This window comes from Protomyctophum bolini (assembly GCF_963924005.1).
Source record: "Protomyctophum bolini genome assembly, chromosome: 7".
NCBI lineage: Eukaryota > Metazoa > Chordata > Actinopteri > Myctophiformes > Myctophidae > Protomyctophum > Protomyctophum bolini.
The window spans coordinates 48,342,168-48,366,684 of record NC_137868.1 but is presented as its reverse complement, the minus strand read 5'-3'; the positions used below and the strand labels follow the sequence as shown (position 1 = coordinate 48,366,684).

General features: G+C 42.2%; 1 protein-coding gene and 1 long non-coding RNA gene across 2 annotated transcripts in view; one reads left to right on the top strand and one right to left on the bottom strand.

Moving 5' to 3' along the window:
- The window catches only part of LOC308318393, a 533,465-nt gene that overhangs the window by 130,808 nt on the left and 378,140 nt on the right, over window positions 1–24,517 (top strand). The gene's annotated exons all lie outside the window — the stretch shown is intronic.
- The window catches only part of LOC308318389 (uncharacterized protein), a 33,487-nt gene continuing 16,049 nt past the window's right edge, over window positions 7,080–24,517 (bottom strand). The window contains exons 9-24 of the mRNA XM_080767922.1: window positions 23,978–24,098; window positions 23,523–23,870; window positions 22,588–22,761; window positions 22,404–22,474; window positions 21,553–21,711; window positions 19,540–19,662; window positions 17,400–17,571; window positions 16,851–16,957; window positions 15,284–15,404; window positions 14,868–15,176; window positions 13,482–13,684; window positions 13,043–13,182; window positions 12,607–12,849; window positions 11,562–11,712; window positions 11,063–11,147; window positions 7,080–7,325 (exon numbers count right to left, since the gene is read on the bottom strand). Coding sequence (XP_080624048.1) covers window positions 7,306–7,325; window positions 11,063–11,147; window positions 11,562–11,712; window positions 12,607–12,849; window positions 13,043–13,182; window positions 13,482–13,684; window positions 14,868–15,176; window positions 15,284–15,404; window positions 16,851–16,957; window positions 17,400–17,571; window positions 19,540–19,662; window positions 21,553–21,711; window positions 22,404–22,474; window positions 22,588–22,761; window positions 23,523–23,870; window positions 23,978–24,098 — 2,547 coding nt within the window. The 3' untranslated portion in view covers window positions 7,080–7,305. The remainder of the gene's footprint in view (window positions 7,326–11,062; window positions 11,148–11,561; window positions 11,713–12,606; window positions 12,850–13,042; window positions 13,183–13,481; window positions 13,685–14,867; window positions 15,177–15,283; window positions 15,405–16,850; window positions 16,958–17,399; window positions 17,572–19,539; window positions 19,663–21,552; window positions 21,712–22,403; window positions 22,475–22,587; window positions 22,762–23,522; window positions 23,871–23,977; window positions 24,099–24,517) is intronic.

Below are 24,517 nucleotides of genomic sequence, written 5' to 3'. Positions count from 1 at the left end.
AGGCACTGGGGAGACACTCAGGGGCCACTGGGGAGACACTGGGAGGCACTGGGGAGACACTGGGGAAGCACTGGGGAGACACTCAGGGGGACACTGGGGAGGCACTCAGGGGGACACTGGGAGGGACTGGGGAGACACTGGGGAGGTACTGTACATTTCATATCACACACACACCATGATTCACTAGGCCACTCAAAAAACAGCTTGGCATGGCACGATTTATTTTAAGCATGGCGCAGCGCCATGCCAACAACATTGTGCAGGAAACCCTTGCACTATGCAGCCCTGTAGTGCTGCATGTACAGTACGTGCACTAGCTCTGACTACATACTCTGTATGTAGTTGTAATGTAGTTGTAATGTGATTTGTAATTTGTAAATCTGTGCCTGGTCTTCTGGGACCAGACTACACAGATGACCAAATCATATCTCTTACGTCATCACTGAGAGCTAGTCATACATATACACACCATGTACTCTGGTCCCAGCTCTCAACGATGACGTAATGTGGTATCTGGTGGGACCAGATTACACAGATGACCATTTCTCTTATGTCATCACTGAGAGCTAGTCATACATATACACACCATGTACGCTGGTCCCAGTTCTCAACGATGACGTAATGTGGTATCTGGTCCCAGCAAACCAGGCACAGACTTACGGTTGAAACAAACTTGGCTGTCACTTTTTGGAACCAAGTAACCACAGTATACTGCTAATCAAATTACAACTACATACTCTGTATGTAGTTGTAATGTGATTTGTAATTTGTAAATCTGTGCCTGGTCTGCTGGGACCAGACTACACAGATGACCATATCTCTTACGTCATCATTCAGAGCTAGTCATACATATACACACCATGTACTCTGCACCATGTACTCTGTACTCCACAATTAAATACAAATCCAACTACATTTAAAACAATTGACAATTTACAATAAGTAATAAAATAATTATACTGTATAATATATTTTAATTCAGTTTATATACCTTTTTTTTCATCGCATATCAATGATTCATTTTTCTGTAAAAAAGTAGTTGATGATTATACATTTCAAACGTTCCTTCACAGAGATACTGAGATGTGATAGTTATGGCCTACTAGTGTGCAACAAGCAAGTATGCACTCGGCAGAGTGCAGTTCTAGTTAATATTTGTGGCTATATATGTGTGGCTTTCTGAAAGAAAAAAAAAAGTTTACGTTGGCACCCCTGCGATCGTCACACTTTTTCTGTTACAAACTGACCCCGGCCCCCATCAGAGAAGGGAAAAGTTATGTGGCCCTCACAGGAAAAAGTTTGGGGACCCCTGATGTAAAGTAATAACATTTGCCTCTGTCTGCATGACTATCATACACACGACAGGGAGGCTCAACTCAAGCCGGGTCAGTATGGAGCAGGGCCTAGAACAAAGGTTTCAAGCAGGGCAAATAACCAGCACTTTCCTCCATCATCACTATATAGATACATTGATAAATTCACATACCTGGGCATTGCACATCATGCACCTAGTCGGGGGCAACCTGTCGCATTCAACACAGATTGAATAGGGGGGAAAGCCTTCTTCTTCTTCTTCTTCTTCTTGTAATTTCCGGCAGACTAGATGCCTTCCGGCACATTGCTGCCTCCCACTGGTCGGGAGTATACCTCCTTTCTGTCCATTGTAACTCCTATAATAGCAGTCGTGTTGCTGCCATGAAATTGAGCACCGCTTTGACAGTCTTTGCCTGGTTTTCTGTTGGGTTAAGGAGCTTTTTGAGCGCCACACTGCTTGTGTGGTCACTTGCCACTGCTGCATACATCCACTCTCTTTCTTCGGTATACCGGGTGCACTCCATGAGAACGTGTTCCACCGCTTGGTTCTTTTTGCACGTGCTGCACAATCCATCTGGGTGCTTCCCCATTTTTGCCAAGTCCCATGCCAGTCCACAGTGTCCCAACCTCAGTCTTGTCATTGTCACTGACTGCCTTCTCTCTGCCCCAAGATAGCATGCCCCTTTTTTTTTACACTGTTCTGGATCTTGAAGTAATGACTTCCTTTCTTTCCCCTGTCCCACTGTTCCTGCCAGCCTGCTGTTATTTCCCTTTTAATGATAGATCTGCACTCGTATGCACCTATTGCTACATTTATGTCTATTGACCTGCCTAGTGACTTTTTCGCTGCCCTATGTGCCATCTCGTTCCCTTCCACCCCCACATGGGCTGGTACCCAGAGGAAACCTACTTCCCCTCCTACTTTCTCGATCTTGTAGAGGTGGACCAACAGCTCCACCATCAGGTCTGACCGAGCTCCCAGCTTTCTTTCCCCCATGTTCATAAGTACAGAGGCCGAGTCCGAGCATATGACCACCTGTCTAGGCTTCACCTCCTCCACCCACTTCAATGCCCAGATTATTGCCATCAGCTCTGTTGTGAATACTGAAACCCCCTCAGACAGCCTCTTGTTTACAGACAACTCCATCTTAGGGATTGTATACGCTGACTTAGGGTCTTTGGCCCCATCTGTGTATATCTGGAGGTGATGTTCCCAGGTGCATTCCAGCCTTTTAGCTACCATGTTACTGTAGTACGTGCTGTCCTGCTCTTTTATTGCCTCGAGTAGACTTAGGTCTATCACTGGTGTCGGTAATAACCATGTCGGTACCACTGGCCCCACCGCTCCCAACTCCAGCTTCTCCATCTCCTTATTCATTTTGAAGATGAAGCACTCTTGCTTGCCTTTAATTAGCCCCTCCCCACTCCCATGCGTCTTGCAGCACTGCTTTAGCTGCGTTCTCCCCTAGGTGTCCCCTGAGTTTACTGATGTACTGCATGGCCAGCTTTGTCCTCCGCATCTCTAGTGGAGTCTCTCCCATCTCAATTTGTAAAGCTGGTATTGGGGTAGTGCGGCGGGCTCCACAACACACTCTCAAAGCCTTTGCCTGTACTACCTCTAACTTCTTCAGGTGACTCTTGGCTGCTGTTCCATAGCACAGACATCCATAGTCTATCTTTGACCTGACCATTGCTCTATATATCATTAATTGTGTTAGTTGTTCTGCTCCCCACGAGCTTCCCGAGATGCACCTCATCACATTGATCACCTTTTCACACCTGCATACAATGCTGTCTATATGCTTTTTCCAAGTTAGCCTTTCATCAAAGTGAACTCCTCGCTGTTTGAAATCATTGACCCTCTCTATTTCCTGCCCAAATTGAGGGGGAAAGCCTGCACCAGTAGTGGCTTTTATAGTGGGCCAAACAAATCAGAAAGCAGGAAGTGGGAGGAGCTCTGTCCTGTGTATCCACAGTAGCCCATGAGGGACATTTCCTGACATATAGTTGGTTCCTGTTACTGACTTAATAAACGTTATAGGTATTTTAATAAGCTTGTGTCATAGTCAGAGCAGTAGACAACATATTATTTACTTTACAGGAGTAGCCTACATGTTTCATGAATCTCTGGCCTGATGTTGGACAGTTAGCATTGGCATTATAATTCGGATTGAACTAATCGAACGTACAAAAGTAATTTCATGTAGCAGGGCCATCTTGCACAAACGGATACCTACATTACCATTTGATTGATTGATTGAATACTTTATTAGGCAACATAAATGCAAACAGCACAAAGTACAGTCATGCATTTTTGTCCAAAAAAGGATTTCACCGAAGAAAGACCTTGCGGCCTTGTTTCCATTCGGGTCCTATCCACTCACACATGACATGAATAATAAGTTAACACAGTAATAGTAAGTGATATAACAATAATAATTTAAGGCAACATATACATTTCCTCTAAACATGAAATATACAGTATTTACAGGTTGGGGCCGAAGGTTAATCGGAAGGGGATTATTTTCGCACAAAAGCGCACCTCAATGCCATTGAGGTGTTAGGGAACCAGGACGTACACGCAAAGTCAATAATGGGCAGTATGAGGGCTCCAGCTAAGGTCCTAAGGGCCCTTTGGTTAATAAAGTTGGAGATTCTGCCCAAGAATCTTGTCCTTTGATTTATTCTTTTAATCGCCCTTGATGCCATGCTATCTCCTGTCAGTTTATTGTCAAGGATACATCCTAGGTATGTGACCTCTACTTTGCTAGATATGACTATGTCATCGACACAGACCTTAAAATCCTCTACATTTGTCCTACTCAGGGAATGGTTGGACCCAAAGAGGATAGATTCCGTTTTACCGAGGTGTAATGAGAGCTTGTTATCGGTAAGCCAGGTTCGTATTTTGGTGAGTTCTGTACTAAGAGCCTCCTGATGTATTTGTATTTAGTTATGAAAAATAATAGCTGACCTGACTTCCTTTCTCTTTCTAGTATTTCATCCACATTTTTATACCTGTAAACATGGGAGACAGACAGACATATTTATTGTTGGATTTTCTTGTCTTTGCATTTTGCAGATGATGTGGTCCTGGTGGCACCATCGGTCCGAGTGAGACCTTCAGCTCTCACTGGACCAGTTCGCAGCCGAGTGTACGGCAGCTGGGATGTCTCCAAATCTGAGGCCATGGTTCTCAGCAGGAAACCGGTGGATTGTGCAGTCAGGGTAGGGAATGAGGCATTACCCCAGGTGAAGGAGTTCAAGTATCTCGGGGTCTTGTTCACGAGTGAGGGGAGGACGGAGAAGGAGATCAGCCGCAGAATCGGAGCGGCAGGGGCGGTATTGCATTAACTGTACCGCACTGACAAAAAGAGAGTTGAGCCAGAAGGCAAAGCTCTCTGTCTACCGAGCAATCTTTGTTCCTACTGTAGTGGATTGAGCTTCACCAGTTGCCCCTAGCAACGCAACGCAATGCCCTCATCATCATCAGGCTAATTAATAGGAGCTGTGAGCGGCTGGCGTGTAGCTGGCATTGTTTGTCTGTGCAGGGGTTGCATGCGGGAGCGTCTCGTGATTAAGGTACCGTACCTGCGCTTAGGTGTGTTAAGTTTCTCGCTGCTTAGCGTCCTTTAAACATACTATTACCCTAACTCTGCAGGTGCTCTCTGCAAACCCCCCGCTTACCTGTTTGCCTCGCCAACGGAGGCATTCAGACCTCCCGTGCCGTGGGCACGTCTGCCCTATGTATACTGTATGTATGTACTGTTAACGGAGGTAAGACAAAGTTGTGCTGTTATAGTATCGCTTGGAAGTTATCTGCCAGTTATTTAATTATATAATTTATACCTTTCTGTTTGCGGAGGTTTCCAGAGCACCCCCTCATACCGTGGGCCAGCGTGTACTTTGTATTTGTACTGTTTGACTGAGGTAAGGCAGTTGTACTGCTCACCTCTGGAACTCCCTCCCCCCTGACATCAGAAACATGGACTCTATCACCACTTTCCAAACCCACCTCAAAACCCACCTGTTTAGGCAGGCCTATGACCCTGCATGACCTGTGTCTTCTGCTGCAAGCTGTGTTTTTGTTCTGCTTTTAACTGTGTTTTTGTACTGTTTTTAACCTGTACGGCGACCTTGAGTGCCCTGAAAGGCGCCTTATAAATAAAATGTATTATTATTATTATTATATTATAGTTTTGATTTACGATTGGCCAGTTAATAATTATTTTCTTTTTGCCAACGCATCCAGAGCTATGTGGTCCACGCCGGGTGTCATCTGCCTAACGTGTATGCGTGTGTAACCTTCGATAGAGGTAAGGCAGTTGCACTGCTATGTTAATGGGTTTGCATTGAGTGTCAAGCTATTCATTATGTATTTTTGTCTTGTTAGGCGAAGCCCTGCATGGTTTGCCTTGCTGCTGCTGTTTTTGTCCTCTTTATTTTGGTTATGATTTTGTTTTGTTTTGTTTTTGTTTATTTATTTGTGCAAACCTATATCTTATGAATTGATGCCCATTGATGGGGCTTGAATATAACATTATATTGGGCTCTGACTCAGTTTATAGTAGTGCCAGTATAGCTATGGGTGCTGTAGTTGCAGTCCCGACAGGTGGTGGGTCACGTGGTCCTGTAGGCTCTCTTGGGGTTTAACTATAGTGCATGATAGTTGTTAAATGTGAAACCAGTGATGTGTGTATAATTGTATTCTCTTTTCTTGCAGTGCTTGATGTGAAGTGTGCGCTCTTTTGGTGGCGGTGACCTTTCCCCTCACTCCCTCACTCCCTGCCTTCCTCCTGTGTCAGCAAGGACACCTTGGCACTCCCTGGCTACTGGTAGTTTTAAGATTGTAGGCTATTGCCTTTTTAGATCCTTTTGATATTCAGTATTTTAGCTGTGACGTGAGCGCCCCCTCCTGAGATACTTCCGGGTCCTACTTTTGGGTTTAGTACCAAACAGGTTTTTCTCTGGGAAGGTGAATCCAATTCCTCCATTCATTGCACTGACAAAGTGTATATAGGCTAAATTGAACATGTGCTCTCTTTCGTATGTTCATTTTTTCTTTATTGTCAAAAGCAAAACAAGTTGTATGTTTCCAAAAGATAAATGGTGAAACCGAGGCACAGCTGTCTCTGTCCTTTTTTCTATTTAAAGTTATTTGGTGAATGTCAATGCTTTCAGACAGTATACCATAATTATTCACTTTGCATTTAAAAAAAGTACTAAAGTTCAAACACACGTCATACTAGGCCTACTCTGTTGCGAGAAGATTATTTTCACCCGCCACACTTGATTAACCATGTAGCACTCTGGGATTTCTTGTGAATGAAACGTGCAATACAAACAAAATGTATTATTATTAAGGCTGGAACTCAATTAAAATATAATGCAAATAATTTGAGGCATTGTAATGAATGAATGAAAAATAATTACATTTTAATCGCATATCAATAGTTGACCTGAGAAGCAGATTTTGGTATGAGTGCATCAGTGAGTGTGTCTTTATTTAACATATAAATTCCCCATGGGAAGGGCCAAGCAAAGTTGTCTGATCGGCTTTTACTCCCATTGCGTGTACCGCAATTATTATTATTATTTTTAAAGCACGTTATGGTTTCTGAAATTAAGTAATCGATACTAATCATTTAAAGTCCCAGCCCTAAATATCATATCATATCCCTCCAGCTCCTGAGTGAAATTTACTTACTTATATTGTAGGCCTATTTATACATACTATCATCACCTAAGAGGAAACACAAAAGGCATACATCAATTAGTATTTTATTGATTGATTGGGATTTGATTGTTGAATATTATAATAGAAAAGACATAGGTAAGATCATAGGAATCAGAAGAACATTTTGTATACACGTATGTTGACAAAACAACATGATTTAAAAGCATTTTAAAGTATTCATATGAAATCACATAAATCCAAAATCGTATTCATATATTTGGGACTCGTTGCATCATTGAAGAATCCCCTCTGTTTCAGTCCATCACATTTCCCCCTGAAGATCCGGGGGACAAAAACACAAAACAAAATGAAATGGTTAATATTCCCACTGAGATGAATATACTTAAAGCAGCAACTCAGAAATTATTTAAATGCATTTAACATCATTTTCAACCCAAAACCATTAGCCTACATCTGCAATGATTGGAGGTGGTCTCCCCTACACTTCCATTGCAGCGTTTCAAGATTGGTGTCACTTAGGAGACACCTAGTGGTTGACAACTGATACTGCACAAAGCTCATTAAAGGAGAACACCACACCAAAACACACTGGCCATGCATCTACCTTCATCCCTGTGCCATCATCCATAGTGCCCTTGATTTTTCTCATAGATGCCCCCTCCTCTACATCTCCCTCTGACTCCCCCCTCCCCTCCCACAGCTTGCATTTTTTCACGCATCGTATTATAATAGTATACTGAGACTCACGCATGCGCAGTTTTCACTCTAGGCCAGCCGTTACATGTAATCCCAGAGGTAGTCGATTCCAGACGAGATTCTCGCGAGACGCGCGAGACTTCAAGCTGGAGCGCTCCTTTCAACTGTGATCCACTATCTCTCCCAGTCTCCCTCTTGTTTGTTTACATGCAATCTGATGACTGATCGCGTCGCATCATTATAGTCCTTATCTTTCTGTATTATTAACAAACTAGACTAGTTTCATAATGGCCGAAGTTGAAGAAGATGTTGAGTATATGTCTGAAGATTTTTAATATGGCGAGGAGCCCTACTTATACGAGCCAGAGTATACCGACGAAGAAATGCGTCTAATGGAGGAGGCACGGATCAACGAGGCAGCCGGTGGTTCTACTGTTCCCCTTCCAGGCGTACGGCAGAGAACCTAGGATTTATTTTGGTGTTCATGTGGAAAATGCGATTTAAAGCCATTGGAAGTGGAATGTAAATGCTGCAGAGAATGGGAAGAGTGGAGGTCGAACTCGAAGCCTGATAGTGATGATGAAAACACAGAGACAGTAGGTGTTTCTCGTCGTCGCTCATGCATCACAGACAATGCAGATCTACCTCTACCCCATCTACTCGACAGAGGAGTATTGGAATTCTTTTTTCTGACCAAGAAAATAAACTGGGACAAACGACCAAAACCAGAAGGAGAAGACGGGCACCTATCCGTTGAGTAAGTATAGTCTACATTCTACAACAACGTAGCCTACTATTATAATTACTAATACCTACAATGATTATACATAAGTGAATAACGGATCTAAATCTAATCATTCACCATTACATGACTTGTATTTATGAACGTTGACATTCTGGAAAATAAATAAATGCATGCAAGCAGGGAGGCTATTCACCCCCTCCCCCTGAATATTATACCTCAGATAGAGGCCTATATCTACCAAGCATACACATTGTTGTAAATTGTAATCCTATTGTAATCCTTTTCTAAAACTTTTCTCTTCGAACACAGGCAATGCAGACTAGCCTCCTATAGGATTGTGTTGGAGTTCGTCCTCCGTGGAGAAACGCTTGGGAAAGGCAACAGAATTGTTTTGCCATCATGTTTGGTTTCCAAAATAAGAAGCATCTACCCCTCACCATCCGGGCTGTATCGTGGATTCTTAGAGGAAGCAGGAGATATCAGTGTTGGTTTTTCCTAGAGATGAATAGCCTAATTTCTACAATGTTTCTCTCCCTTGTTCATTTCAATCCATTTTCAAATTGAAAGTAAATGACAATATAACGACTGGCTTTTATAATGTTGTCATTATAATTAATAAATGTCAGTTATAAAAAGCTATTTGTATTATTTATAATTTCCTTCCATGTGACTATAACAGTTGCCATAGAAATTCATGCTGTTGGCTCATTATTTATCTAATCTAAATGCCAGTGTTATTTCAAATAGAATTCATTATATTGTATTTCTATTGATACTATATATATTTTAACATTGTACTATTGACAAACCTTTAAAATAATGTCAATCATACATACTATTTTGGGGTGCATTTTTTAAATGAGTCACAGAATGACACGCTTCAGCCAATATGCTCAATTCTTATTGGAAGTAACAACAATATAGTGTTACACAGATTCAATACAGGAAAATGAATGAAAAAAAATAATATATATAATATGTATGTAGATAAGTAACATAAGTCTGGAGTAGGTAGTTATAAATTGACGCACCATTTTAGCAGTAGTAATTCCCACTAGTTTGGCATTTACATTTTTTATTCAAAGTGTTCAATGTGCAGTGTGAAGTCAATAGTATTTAGTCTGTGGAACTGCGTTTGCCTGCAGTCTAGTCCGTTCTATTTTTCGCTTTTTAATCGTCTCAGACCGTGACCCTTCTTTTTATGTAGCGAGGCAGTAGTTTCTTCTTCTTGTTGTTTTGGACGAAAATCATCTGCCTTGAAGTGATCGCTGCAAATAATGCGTCCTTGAGTCTGCTCATCTGAGCTATTGAGATCCATCTGTAGTGCTAGAAGCCAACGTCTCCTCAAATCAAGGTTCTTCAGAGTATGTATCGCATGAAAACTTTTTCTCTTTAGAGTTGACCTAGTCTTTGCGGTTGAACAGCCTGGATATATACAACGAGGCATGTTGTTGCTCAAATAAACGAAACTAGACAACTAGTAGGAATGCTTGACACGCGTGCGAATGTAATTAAACCATGTAAACACAAGTGGTAGGCGGCGGCGTGGAAGAGCAGAGCACAGAGTTGAGTTGACAGGAGCGCTCATAGGAAGGAGCGCTCCAGCTTGAAGTCTCGCGAGAATCTCGTCTGGAATCGACTACCTCTGGGATTACATGTAACGGCTGGCCTAGAGTGAAAACTGCGCATGCGTGAGTCTCATTATACTATTATAATACGATGCCTGAAAAAAAAAAAAAGTTTGGAGCTATCTAAATACCCACATTAGAAGGAGGACAACATGCGCAAATGCAAGCTGTGGGAGGGGAGGGGGGAGTCAGAGGGAGATGTAGAGGAGGGGGCATCTATGAGAAAAATCAAGGGCACTATGGATGATGGCACAGGGATGAAGGTAGATGCATGGCCAGTGTGTTTTGGTGTGGTGTTCTCCTTTAAGCTCCCCAGGCCAAGCAGAGACTGCCTCTAAACTGTGACTGTAGAACATTCGCCTCTAACTCTGATGAAGGCCCAGGCCATCTTCCCCAAGGTGGCATACCCAGAGATATAGAACTCCACGATGTGACTATAATAGATTTAAGCACTCATTTGTCCCTCTGTCAATCACAATGCTCAATCAGAGATTGGCAGCAATCGTAACTGACCAGATGCACTTTATTAAGGGAATGTGTGCAATATTCTCAGTTTTTTTTAATATGTTGGTGTGTTTCATGGTGTTTTTCTTTTCTTTCTGTGAATGTGTATGTGTTATATGTATGCAGCCAAGACAAATCTCTCCTTAGGGAGAACAAAATAAAGACAACCTTGAACCTTCCTGTTCCGCTTAATATTTCCATTTGTTTGACTAGCTTGGCAGCAGATTTGAATCACAGTAACACATAAAAGGAGCCAATACATGTAAAGCTATGAGGCCCTCCGAGGCCCTGGTATGACATAATTGTGCCAAGCTCGTAGCTTGTAGGTCTGCTATTTTTGAAGAATCGTGAAAAGTGACATGAAAGTGTTTGAGAAGGACTGACATAGCATAGCTTTTTCAAGAAAACAGTCAGGATTTAGAAGACATTTGCAGAATCGTGTTCCCAGGTCAAAATGGGTTAAACATATATACTCACAGGTGATTGGTCCGATGGTGAGAGGTTGGATGTCCATGGTGCTGGAAACGGAACGAGGGTCCCTTCGGGCCCTCGCCAAGCACACCTGCAAAAAGATGTAGCGATGGAAGTGAGCCGGGTGTATTGGTAAAATGAGTCAGTGGTTCCCAAAGTGGGGTCCGGGGACCCCCAGGGGTCCTCGAGGGAGTTCCAGGGCGTCCCCAGCTAAATGATAGTTTGGAACTCTGAGTTACACTCTCAAAGTTAAATTAACATTGATTTTTACAATACAAATTGGGGTCTCAGAGATTACATGGCTTTGAATCGCTGCTAGAGCAGAGAAAAATGTTCTCTTATGGGGGACCCTGGCATTATGTTTTCAAATGCGGGTCCGCAGACTAATTAGTGTCAATTTGGGGGGGTCCTTGACGTGAACCACTGAAATAAGTCATGAGGCGGCAGCACTTCAAAGTGACCTGCTGTAACATTCATGACGTGAGGCGGTGTCTGTGAGACTCACCGGAGCGCAGGAGGAGGCCGTGTGGTCACACAAGCTGACGCTGCAGTGAACGTAGATGTTTAGGTAGGGGACCTGGAGCCGAGCAGAGAAACGAGCCTGGAGGGACGAGCCGCTCTCATCAACTCTCACCTCATCGCGGTTGCTAGGACACCTTGGAAGCAAGTGTTAATTGTGACAGCAAATGCTGATTCAGTCTTTTGAGTAACACACCATTTCGTTCATTTCATGTATTAAACTATGTCTGATTAATTTGTCAGTTGAATAATCAAATTGTGATTATATTGATTATATTATATATTATTATCACATAAATGGTTGAGAATTCAGAGTGAGGAAGCATGCATCCCAACAAGGAGAAAGAGATTGCCTGCACGTACACACTATCCTCATTTGTTTCTATGGAAACAACTGGCATTATATTTTATTTAATTTCATTGGATTCACAAAGGAATAAGCCTTTGAAATGCCACCTTGGTGCACGAGATCAGATGAAATGGAATGGAACTGCGAGTATATATGGCTGCCTTTCCATAATGCGTAAAGGAGAATTTCATGCTAGAACGCTTTCTTACCTTTCTTTGTAGTTGTTACGTCCCCACCAAATAGGTCCAGGTGTTATTTTGTGCTAATTTGCTTATTTCCATCGCAAAAAAAAGAAAGAAAAAGTGTATATCCTCTCTTCATAATGTAACCTATCCCAAGTGGCACACTTAACTACTTGTTTCGATGGAAATAAGCGAATTAGCACAAAAACCCAACCCCAATTGAGGGCTTATATTAGGGAAAATAGCCAATAATGCAGTTTTGCACAAAATAACACCTGAGCTCTTTGGTGGGGACGTAACAACTACAAATAAAGGTAAGAAATCCTTCTAGCATGGAATTCTCCTTTAATGTGGCAAAATCATCTGATCCAATGTTATTGCTTGATATCGTTTGACTGCATAACAATAGAATACGATCCAGGGGATGAGCGAGTCACATCAGGACTTTGGCGTTCCACAACGCTGCCTGGAAGAAAGACGTGCTGACCTATCATACATACTTGTCCTGGATGAGGAAGTGTCGCATGGAGTCATCATGGCTGGACGAGGCAGTGGCATAGCAGTTGTCCAGGAGGAGCCCAAAGCGCTCTTTCTCTGTCCACTCTACAGACACCCCTACATGCATGGTAGAACCCCGTGGCAGGGTGACCGGGCCTGCTGGGTAAGGCTCTGTGTAGTTGGAGTAGTGGAACACATACATGGAGGCTCGGGCGTGCGGACCCAGACCAGAAAGGGCTTGGACCCTGGAAGTGAAAACATGACATTTGTGTCTGCTATCTACTGTGTTGTAGTAACTGAAACAAATCAGTTTATTTTAGGATATTATAACACTTGGAAAAAAACCCCCACTTGAAGTCATGTAACTGGCAGATGAGAGATGAACACAGATATAATTTCAAACTACAGTATCTATAGCTAGTCTATCAAGTTACTCACCGACCGAAAAGCATATTTAGGCTGGTCTCTGTGTCCAGAGGATAGGCACAGGAGAAGGGAAACAACATGGGAAGACTTGAGAGAGGATTTGCAGGGTAGACAAATAAAGTGTTGGAGTAGATGGCATGAGTACTGTTGGTCTGAAAGACAAGTTAGAATGGACAACCTGAGCCAGCTTCTCACCAGCAGGTGAGGACTAGTATGTTATTACACATCATTATACATCATTGAAATATATTAAAATCTAATGATGGAGGACAGGAGATAAATGGAGAATAGCATAGAATAGAATTGAGTCCATAGTAATTATCCATAATGTATAAATGATGGATTAGGGGTCAGGACAGATAACAGCCTTTTCGATGAGGGGTCAGAATAAATTACTGCTCAATAATTATTGCCCCCACAGCCACGTAAGAATCAGCAGAGAAATCCTCACTGTCAGTGTGTTTCCACAGGTGTCAGCCTGGCGGTCCACTCGGTACCACACCGTCCCGTCATGCTCTGTGGAATGTGAGCAGCTGCGCTCGTCCATGTGACCAGAGGATCCATTCAACCCGTAGGATACTAGGCTAGCCAGTCGCAGGCCAACTTGGATTTGACTCGGACCACATACAAGTTCAGCAGTTTGTAATGGATGGGCTGAAAAGAAGAAAGGTTTACTCTCAATGCGAAAATGAGTCTCTCTTGTAGAAATACCATAATTATAATATGTTACAAAAACAAAAGCAGGTAGAGACCCTAACCCCATGAATTAATCTAAAGGGAATCATGTAAAAATGGCAATAAATACATGGCAATCTTAACAATAAAGATGAAAAAGTCTTCAAAGCCCACAAGAAACTTTTCTAGTTCACAATTCATAAAGTAAAGAGGGGTAGGAGCGTATTCAGTTGTTTTGTTTATGAAATACCGCAGATGTTGCATTTACAGAATAAATACTATTAACTGGTTTGAATCAACAAATCAACATAGGCAATATACAGTATAAAATCTTCACGCTTGATCCCATTATTGAACATATACAATTCTAAATTATGCTGATAATGATATACCTTTACTTATTCATACCTTCACAAACAATACCAGCATATTATGATGAGCACAGTTGTGCATTCCAAATCCAATTGGGATTCTTGTTTGTTTGTTTTTAACCACCCAAAAAAGAATATCCCATTCAGTACGGGATCCCCTTTTGGTGTTTTAAGCATTATGTTATACTTTAGCTATTGAAAAATAGCAGATCTAGAAGCTCTTATCGCGCTAAGAGCTTGTATATCTGCTATTTTTGAAATTGGTGAAAATGTGGTGCAAATCTTTGAATATATATTTCTGAGCGAACATTTTTTAACTAAAATATTTGCTTCTGGGGGGGTCCCTGGAACAACATATTTTCAGATGGGGGTCCGTGGCCAAATACAGATCATTCTGGGGGTTCTTGACATGAAATTGGGTTAATGTATTAAAAGAGAGGTTTACAACTGAAAACCAACTAGGAGACTAACTAACAGGGCATTTGAACAGTGATGCCTGCCAGTCACAATGGGGGACAGGGTCTCAATTTGTGGGACGCCTGAAAAGTCTGAAGAGGGACATTTGGTCACCCTCCTGCAAAACATGGAAATTGTAATCCTTGCTCCGGCCACACTGGTAGAGCCAAACACCTATGAATTAAAAATCACACTTGTGTGATGTGCACGGTGCCTTTCATCACAATGATGACGTCTTAATTGTCAAGAACATGATGTCCAATCATATGAGGCTGCAGCACAGCTAAAAAACAATCATGTAGGGATTATGTTTACAGATGGCAGGAGATAGTTACGTTCGGTTGCAGGCCGTGCTGTGGGAGAGGTTGTTGTTGGAGACCTCATAACCGTGTTGGTATAACTGACAGCTGACAGCCTCTGGAAGTGGTATCCCTCATCATCCTCCCCAGTCACCTTGATGAAGAAACCCTGGGAGGGGGTGTGAAACTCAGGGACACTCCACAGCCCTCGGCCACCCCGGTCAGAAGGCATTGGCACGGAAAGATTGCGAAGTGTGCGCCCTGAACCGGACACCAGCTCCACATGGCTGAGCTGGCCCGGGGGGCTTAAGCCTGTGAACTTCAACAGAACGTGCGCTGGAACTCCTGGGAGAAGGGATGAAAGGACATGATCAGTCACCTTCTTCCACGTCATGATCTCAGCTAAATGAGATTTGCCAAACGCGCGAACAGATCCAACACGTGCACAGTACCTTCTATAGGCCTCTCCCTGGTGGAGCTGAAGTCAGAGGTGGGTGCACTGGAGAAGCCATCACGGAAGTCTAGATTGCTGACACCCGTCACCCTCAGAGTGTGCTGTCCACTGCTGCTGACCTGGAAAAATAAAGCTTAGATATTTACTGGCCCTGTCATCAGTTGGTCTATACTATAGACCAATCATGATCAACTCTTCAAAAACAATGCAATACTGACAAATGTAATCGGTATCGGAATCACATTACTTTTATTTAGATTTTTACATACACAATATTACTGCATACTTAACAAAACATAGATTTGTGCATACTGCATACATTTGGGATAGGGTAGGCCTAATATTGCCTATAATCTTGTTATTAAACCCCTCTGCCTCTGGCGTGTCACATTTGTTTTAAATGCAAATTTTAGTCACGGGTGGCATGGCCGACCGACTTGATACTGTAGCCTAGGGCATATAGCATATTTGAACAAACTTTGAACATACTTAAAACACATCTTGCAGGAAAAGAGAGATTTACAACTGAAAACCAACTAGGAGAATAACTAATTTGAACTGTGATGCCTGCCAGTCACAATGGGGGACAGGGTCTCAATTTGTGGGACGCCTGAAAAGTCTTGGAAATGAGGGACTGTCCCACACAAAGGGGGGCATTTGGTCACCCTAATTAGGGATGATACAACTGAATGAAGCAAGTATGAAGTAAAGTAAAAAATATATATCGGTAGTAGGCCTATACCCAGGGACATAAAAGGGACACCACATAGCTCCCGTTGAATTGCCAACTTAGGGGATTTGTCGCCATATTTAGCTTCTTTCCAGACCCCCCTAGCGACTGAATTAGTGAAAAGCTTCTGGCGAGAAATCTAGCTACTTTTGCTGGTGAATTGGGGACAAATCGTGTTGACAGGCGCCAGAGATAAAACCCAAATTTTTCTTAATTTTCCTTCTCAGCCTCAAATCCGCTAAGTTGGCAAAACTAAAAGTGGTCGGCGCGTCTGGCTCAGTGGCTTCCTCGGCTCGGTTATGTGCACAGACTGCCACAGTGCTTCCTCCTTTCTTGCTCTGTAGAGCAAGAAAGGAGGAAGCACTGGCAGCTCACTTTAGTCTGCTAGTAAAAGTAAAATACACACTCAAATGCATAAAGTATTAACCTTCTAATTCCTGTATGGATCGGAACAAAATAGAGTTCTAAACGTTAGTTGAATTGATGTTTTTTTTTAATTACAATGCGTTTAAACGAGCAGCGAATTTTCCGGGTTCAGACCACAGCACAGAGAGTGCCTCAGTGTCGAAAAATGTTTTTCTGGGCTGGCTACATATTTTTGTCGCTAGGGGCGCCTACAAGTCGCTAGGGACGGTAAAAAGTCGCTAGGGGCACGCGCATATCCCACCCCTAGCGACTTCTAGCTACTTTTCGAGGAGCCACTAGCTACTTCCGTTACTGGAGAGTTGGCAACACTGAGATTGGAAATGTATAAGATTGTGCTCTGATTTCAGTTTGGGAAGGTAATATTAATATTAATATTACTATTTTATCCGATTATTTCCTGGGGCTATACCTTCAGCTTCCACACTCCAGGTCTGGGGAACTTCAGATTGACGACAAGAACTGAGTTGGGGATGTTCAATAGCTCGATGAGACCTTGCTCCACACCAACAACGTGACCTACAGAAAACAGACAAAAGTATCTTTTCAATTATGAAAATGTTTCCCCTCTACTTTTTCCCCTCCACACCAAATATCTTTTGCAACACGTTGTGAGCCTGTATAATGGTTATTTTCACTGAATGTTCACCCCATAATACGGACACTAGAGTTCAAATGGTTAAACTTTATAAAAATATGTTATGTACCTGAGATAAATGGACCTACACTTTCCTTAAAGCAGCCATATGATAGCCATCATAAAGGTGTTACAGCATGCCATAATCACGCATCCATTATGGCAACAAAAATCACCATCATTTCTAATGTCTAAGACCCTAAAGCATTAACAGTAGACCAGCCAATATGCAGTAAAGTTGGGACTTAAGGATGGCTCCATGCATACAGTTGACATTCTTGAATCAAACATGAAGAAACATTGGCATGAATCATCGGCCTATACCGAGGGGATCTGTGAGCTGGATCTGCGGCGCTGGTCCACTAAGCGACACAGTGAACTCTCTCAGGCTTGGGTCAAAGGGCAGCTCCCAGGTGTTTTCCTGAGCACCGTCGTGGTTGGAGGACAGCAGATGAACCTTCCGGGCCTGAAGGTTCTCCTCCACCCACTTCAGAACCTGCATGGGAAGTGGGGGTGCATGGTCAAAGACAAAGTCCCGTCAGGGATTCCCATAGAAACACCATGCAGGGCCAGGACAGGAAGGATGAGAAGGTGAGAAGGATGAGAGAGAGAGAAGGTGATGGCCCAACCTCCTTATATACCCCCCATCCGATGTGTATATATGCCTATTTCATAGTTGTGATGTCTTTGAGATATCGCGATTATATTTCGGCGCTATCCTTTTAGACCAATGTGACAGTGACTTTGCACTGAAACTCATCCACAAACACCCCCAACAGAAACAGCACCACTGTCTAAATGCTAACATACAGTTTTCTGCACTCTCAAGTAGCTCTGGTCCATAGCTCTAATGCGTTGCATTTAGAGTTATGTTACTTTCGACTTCCGGGCTCGCATGAATGCAGACCAGCCTCTCGTCTTTAGAGTAAATAAAAATAACGTTTTGCTACTCACCAAAACAAATGCGGGTTGTGAGCACTCTGAGCCCCCCACCACACGTATAAACGGTACTTTTTGGCAAAAAGGGGATTTTGTTTCCACCGGAAAACAATACTTTTAGTTGCTCCACTGCGCCTTCTACCGATAGAGAATTGCCTCATATTTGCCTAAAAAAAATCCCTTTCTGGCCAAAAAGTACCGTTTATACGTGTGGTGGGGGGCTCAGAGTGCTTCCACTAAGGAAAGTAGGCTTTCTAATGACACAACCCGCCTTTGTTTTGGTGAGTAGCAAAAACATTATTTTTATTTACGCTAAAGACGAGAGGCTGGTCTGCATTCATGCGAGCCCCGGAAGTCGAGAGTAACAAATAAATTAAACGCATTAGAGCTATGGACCAGAGCTAACTCCCAAGCATGAATTCCCAGCAGACTACACAGCCTTCATGAATCATGTGACTCGTTCCTTGGAACTCAAACACGAGGAGATGTGTGTAGGCCTGTGTATTATATATTCCATTCTAGATTCCACATTACCAACAGGCCAATATGCAGGATTAATTAAGGACAGAACTAGATCTGTGTGCGTGCGTGCGTGTACCACATATCGATGATTTGATTAGCTGAGCATTAATGCTGTAAAAGCATGCCACCCAAGCACTGTAATCACACAGAACACACTGAATATGGACGAAATTGCATTGCTTTGATGTAGAAAGATAAATCAGAAGCTTGTCTAGAAGTATGTACATTTTGTTTTTAATGTAAGACCATTCATTAGAAACATGTGAAGAAGACCCACTAATTAAGTCTAACTGTCCACACTGGCCAGCAAATGGTCCCTTATTCCCAAACTAAAGACCACTAATGGTCCCTTATTCCCAAACTAAAGACCACTAATGGTCCCTTATTCCCAAACTAAAGACCACTAATGGTCCCTTATTCCCAAACTAAAGACCACTAATGGTCCCTTATTCCCAAACTAAAGACCACTACTAATGGTCCAGTGACATAAACACGGAATTAATTTCAATCACTTTGTAAAATCTGTATGGATTATGGGGAGTTAACCCTTACCATTATGGACGAGAACCCCTTTTGGGGTAGTTGTTGCTATGTGCAGTATATACTGTAGGAACATACATGTTTTGTCATTTTTGAATACATTTAAATAAATATAATATTTTTACAATGGTTCTCAGTCCTAAATGTGTATAAACCTATTCCCCCCCGCACACACACACACACACACACACACACACACACACACACACACACACACACATTTAGCTACATACAATGAGAAAACGAGCGGGGACTATATTAAATTTTAAGAAAGAAACCACACCCATGAATTACATTCCACACCCATTAATTAGTTCTGCATGCATTTCCAAGCATCGATGAATGAATTATTAATAATCAATGACCATTGTAACCTTTTTTTAAATGATTTATTAACAACCTATTTGACTTTTTTTTTCTCCTTTTGGAAATGTGATCTTTTCCTCAATAAATGGCCACTCACCTCATTGACTTTGTCTTTGCCCAGGTTAAAGACCTGTCCAGAGGAGCTGGCTGCAATCTCCTCGTAGGCTGTGTAACCAGGCTGAGTGCGGTCCCCACAGTCCCCAGTCAGCACAAACACCACCTATAAACCACACAGTGAACAAGGCTGAGTGAGGTCCCGACTCCCTACAGTCCCCAGTCAGCACAAACACAACCTTAGAACCACAAAGTGAACAGAAGACTTGATTGAGCTATATATATATATATATATGAGCTGGGACTCGATAAAAAAAAAAATCTAATTAATCAGAGGCTTTGTAGTTAATTAATCTAGATTAATCGCATTTTAATCGCATATCAATATTCAACCTGAGAACAGCGTGAAACCTTTTTTTTTTAATGTTTTTTGGTATCCCAGTGAATCAATGAATAGTGACTACAGGATACCACTCATTTTCAACATTTTACTGTCATTAATATACCTGTTGTGGAAATAATAATAAAAATTCTGTGTTGCCTAGAACTGGAGAGAAATTAGTAACAGTAACAAGTACATCTCAGTGACATCACAAAGCTGTACTTACTTCATATTGTTACTGTTTTTTGTCAGACCTCCAGTTCTAGGCATTATTATTATTTCCAGTTTTCAGTACTATAGAAAAGCGCCCAGTGAGAAACGTTCCGCGGTGAAAAAAAAGGTGCGATTAATTTATCTGTAGTTAATTGCGATTAATTTTTCTGTAGTTAATTAATCTAAATTAATCGCAATTAGTCCCGGCCCTAATATATACATACACATAATAATAATAAAACTTTATTTGTATAGCACCTTTCATGGCATGAAATGCAGCTCAAAGTGCTTTACAGAGCAATGGAGAAAAAAGAAAAGCAAAGCATAAACATTAAAAAACAAGCAGTAAAAAGCAAGGGTGTAGAAGTGGGTCTTGAGCTGTGCTTTAAAAATGTCTACAGAGGCTGCCTGTCAAAGGTACAGTGGGAGTTTGTTCCATGCCGTCGGCCCGTAGAAGCAAAATCACACCCATGTGAACAGAGTGGTGCAACTCCCCTCTCTCCAACCCCCCCTACCCCCCCCCCCCCTCTCCTCTCTCTCTCTCTCTCTCTCTCTCTCTCTCTCTCATTAGCAGGCAACAGTTCAGTACTACAGCGCCCCTACTGGCCCCTACTGGTACATACTGGTGCTCATTAACGTCACATAGGTGCATGACCAACACACCAACACATAGACACGGACATTGCCATATTTAGGCAGGCATGTAGGCAGTCATGTAGGTAGGAAGGTGCGAGACCATTGAGAGCTTTATACACGAGTAAAATAATTTAAAAATCAATCCTAAAAACAACCGGAAGCCAGTGCAGTGAAGTCAAAACTGGAGTAATGTTCTCTCATCGTAGTTCTAGTAAAAACTCTGGCTGCTACATTTTGGACAAGTTGTAATCTGTCAGTTGTTTTCTTAGGCAGTCCAGAAAAAAGTGCATTGCAGTAATCAAGCCGAGAAAAAACAAAGGCGTGGATTAGCATTTTTGCATCGTCCAATGACAAATAGGCTCTGATTCGTGCAATATTTCTAAGGTGAAAAAAGGCAATCTTGGTAACATGATTAATGTGTGAATTAAAATTCAATTCAGAATCAATAATGACCCCAAAGTTCTTTACTGTACTGTTACTTTCTACAGTCAGGTTGCCAATATATAAATGCAGTATATATATTATTATTATTATTTTAAATGCTAACTGTTGAATAAGGGAGAGGATGTTACTCTATCCATTACTGTCTTAAATTGACTAAGGCATAAAGTAAAAGTTAGGAAGCGGAATCGATAAGCAGAACCGGAACCGGTATCGGACTCATTTACACTTTAGTAAACCTAGACCTGAGTTGGCGTTGCACTCTTGTTTCCCTCTACTACGCCAAATCTCTCGATCAATAGCTGATCTACAAGCTCACACAAATGTTCCTCCCAGAATAGGGATGCTAAGGTTCCGATGGATAATGCCTTGTGCTGTACATACCTGTGACTGTCGCTGCTCCACCAGCTTCAGAACGTCTGGTCTGAGGTCATAGTCCTTGGCGCTGGCGTCAGCGAAGACATAGATGAAGGACCGAGGAAGGGAAACCTCCAGAGCCTTCTTTATGCCTCCCATACTCATCTCAGGACAGTCCCCTCCACCCTGTCAGATTCAGTCAAAAAGACACCGATCAAATCACATTGATGAAGCACTGTTCTGTGAAATGCACTGATTTAATGAAACAAATAAATACATTAAAAAAATCACATGTCAGTAGTTAAAGGTATATTCAGTGATTTCACTCAAAAAACCTTAGGTTTCGTTTTTGCCTTGGGACCCAGCCTTTCATCCAATCAGGATAGAGAACCAAAAACGAAACCTAAGGTTTTTTTTTACCCCCAAGGGTTAACTGGGGACAGGGAGGAACTCCTTATATGGTCAGCACACGCTATAGTAGAGAGGATTATCACAACAAAACAAAAAAAATAGTGATATTTGAATTAAGTTTAATCACTGAATATACCTTTAACCATTGTCAACCACAGAATCATAATGTCCCTGGTTTTAATCAATTAGGAGACCTGTGTTGCAAGATTCCTCTCTATAAACTCTCCAAACTAAAATTAAATGAAGCAGAAATTCAGAAAACTGCCTACATTGTTATCTTGATAAAAGTTAGATTGGATAGATGTAGCATTTGCAACACTTTATGAATACAATACAACACAGGGAAAGTCACAGTGACATCAATGTGGTTGTAAAAATGTAAGTCAATATATATATATATATATATATATATATATATATATATATATATAGTGTCCTCTGGTTTTGGAACTGGTACTACTACTCACCCCTACAGACAACTTATCTAGGTCCTGCTGGAATTTCTTAGGGTCTGTGGTGATGGACACAGGGCCAATATCTATGAGAAAGCATTAAGTTGATGAGACCTGCTATTGTACACAATTTTGTTCCATATGGTCTGGCATGTGGTCTAGAATTCCTTTACTATCTGCGTCTGTAATCGAAGGCTACCTGGATCATGGAATGGGACCAGCACAAAGTTTTGGACGGGTCTGGGCTTCCGGGTGAGCGTCTTCTCCAGGATCCGAGAGGCGCCCTCTTTCACCTGCCTTATATCGCCAGACATGGAGCCGGTCACATCGATCACAAAGGCCAGGGTACTGGATTCATCCTCTCCTTCTGGCACTGCAAGGACACAGTTGATACAATGCGCCAAGACGAGGTCAAACAGGTCATTATAAATCTACTGCATCTGTATGCTACAAGGTGAAAAACACAATAAAAGTAAATAAAAGGTATTTTTTTGTGTGTGTAACTTGACCCGACTGTGACTTTTCAATAGTTTCCCACTAGATTAAACGTAGGTTTTTCAGAAAACTTACAATTTGGAAGACAAATCGGCCTCAGGTCTAAATTGGGTTAATGTATTAAAAGAGAGGTTTACAACTAAAAACCAACTAGGAGACTAACTAACAGGGCATTTGAACAGTGATGCCTGCCAGTCACAATGGGGGACAGGGTCTCAATTTGTGGGACGCCTGAAAAGTCTTGGAAATGAGGGACTGTCCCACGCAAAGAGGGACATTTGGTCACCCTCCTGCAAAACATGGAAATTCTAATCCTTGCTCCGGCCACACTGGTAGAGCCAAACACCTATGAATTAAAAATCACACTTGTGTGATGTGCATGGTGCCTTTCATCACAATGATGACGTCTTAATTGTCAACAACATGGTGTCCAATCATATGAGGCTGCAGCACAGCTCAAAAACAATCATGTAAATGATGACGATAACTGTGGGGGGAGGGATGGGGTGAGGGAGAAAAAAAAAATATGGTATGTTCAAAATGTACTACACTGTTAAACTACTACCAATAAACATATATAAAAAAAAAAAAAAAACAATCATGTAGGCATTATGTTTACAGATGGCAGGAGATAGTTACGTTCGGTTGCAGGCCGTGCTGTGGGAGAGGTTGTGGTTGGAGACATTGTAGTGACCACAGTGGTTGTTGTCAAGGCTGTCCTGCCTGTAACCGTGTTGGTATAACTGACAGCTGACAGCCTCTGGAAGTGGTATCCCTCATCATCCTCCCCAGTCACCTTGATGAAGAAACCCTGGGAGGGGGTGTGAAACTCAGGGACACTCCACAGCCCTCGGCCACCCCGGTCAGAAGGCATTGGCACGGAGAGATTGCGAAGTGTGCGCCCTGAACCGGACACCAGCTCCAGATGGCTGAGCTGGCCCGGGGGGCTTAAGCCTGTGAACTTCAACAGAACGTGCGCTGGAACTCCTGGGAGAAGGGATGAAAGGACATGATCAGTCACCTTCTTCCACGTCATGATCTCAGCTAAATGAGATTTGCCAAACGCGCGAACAGATCCAGCACGTGCACAGTACCTTCTATAGGCCTCTCCCTGGTGGAGCTGAAGTCAGAGGTGGGTGCACTGGAGAAGCCAGCACGGAAGTCTAGATTGCTGACACCCGTCACCCTCAGAGTGTGCTGTCCACTGCTGCTGACCTGGAAAAATAAAGCTTAGATATTTACTGGCCCTGTCATCAGTTGGTCTATACTATAGACCAATATATCATGATCAACTCTTCAAAAACAATGCAATACTGACAAATGTAATCGGTATCGGAATCACATTACTTTTATTTAGATTTTTACATACACAATATTACTGCATACTTAACAAAACATAGATTAGTGCATACATTAGGGATAGGGTAGGCCTAATATTGCCTATAATCTTGTTATTAAACCCCTCTGCCTCTGGCGTGTCACATTTGTTTTAAATGCAAATTTTAGTCACAGGTGGCATGGCCGACCGACTTGATACTGTAGCCTAGGGTATATTTGAACAAACATTTAACATACTTAAAACACATCTTGCAGGATAAGAGAGATTTACAACTAAAAACCAACTAGGAGAATAA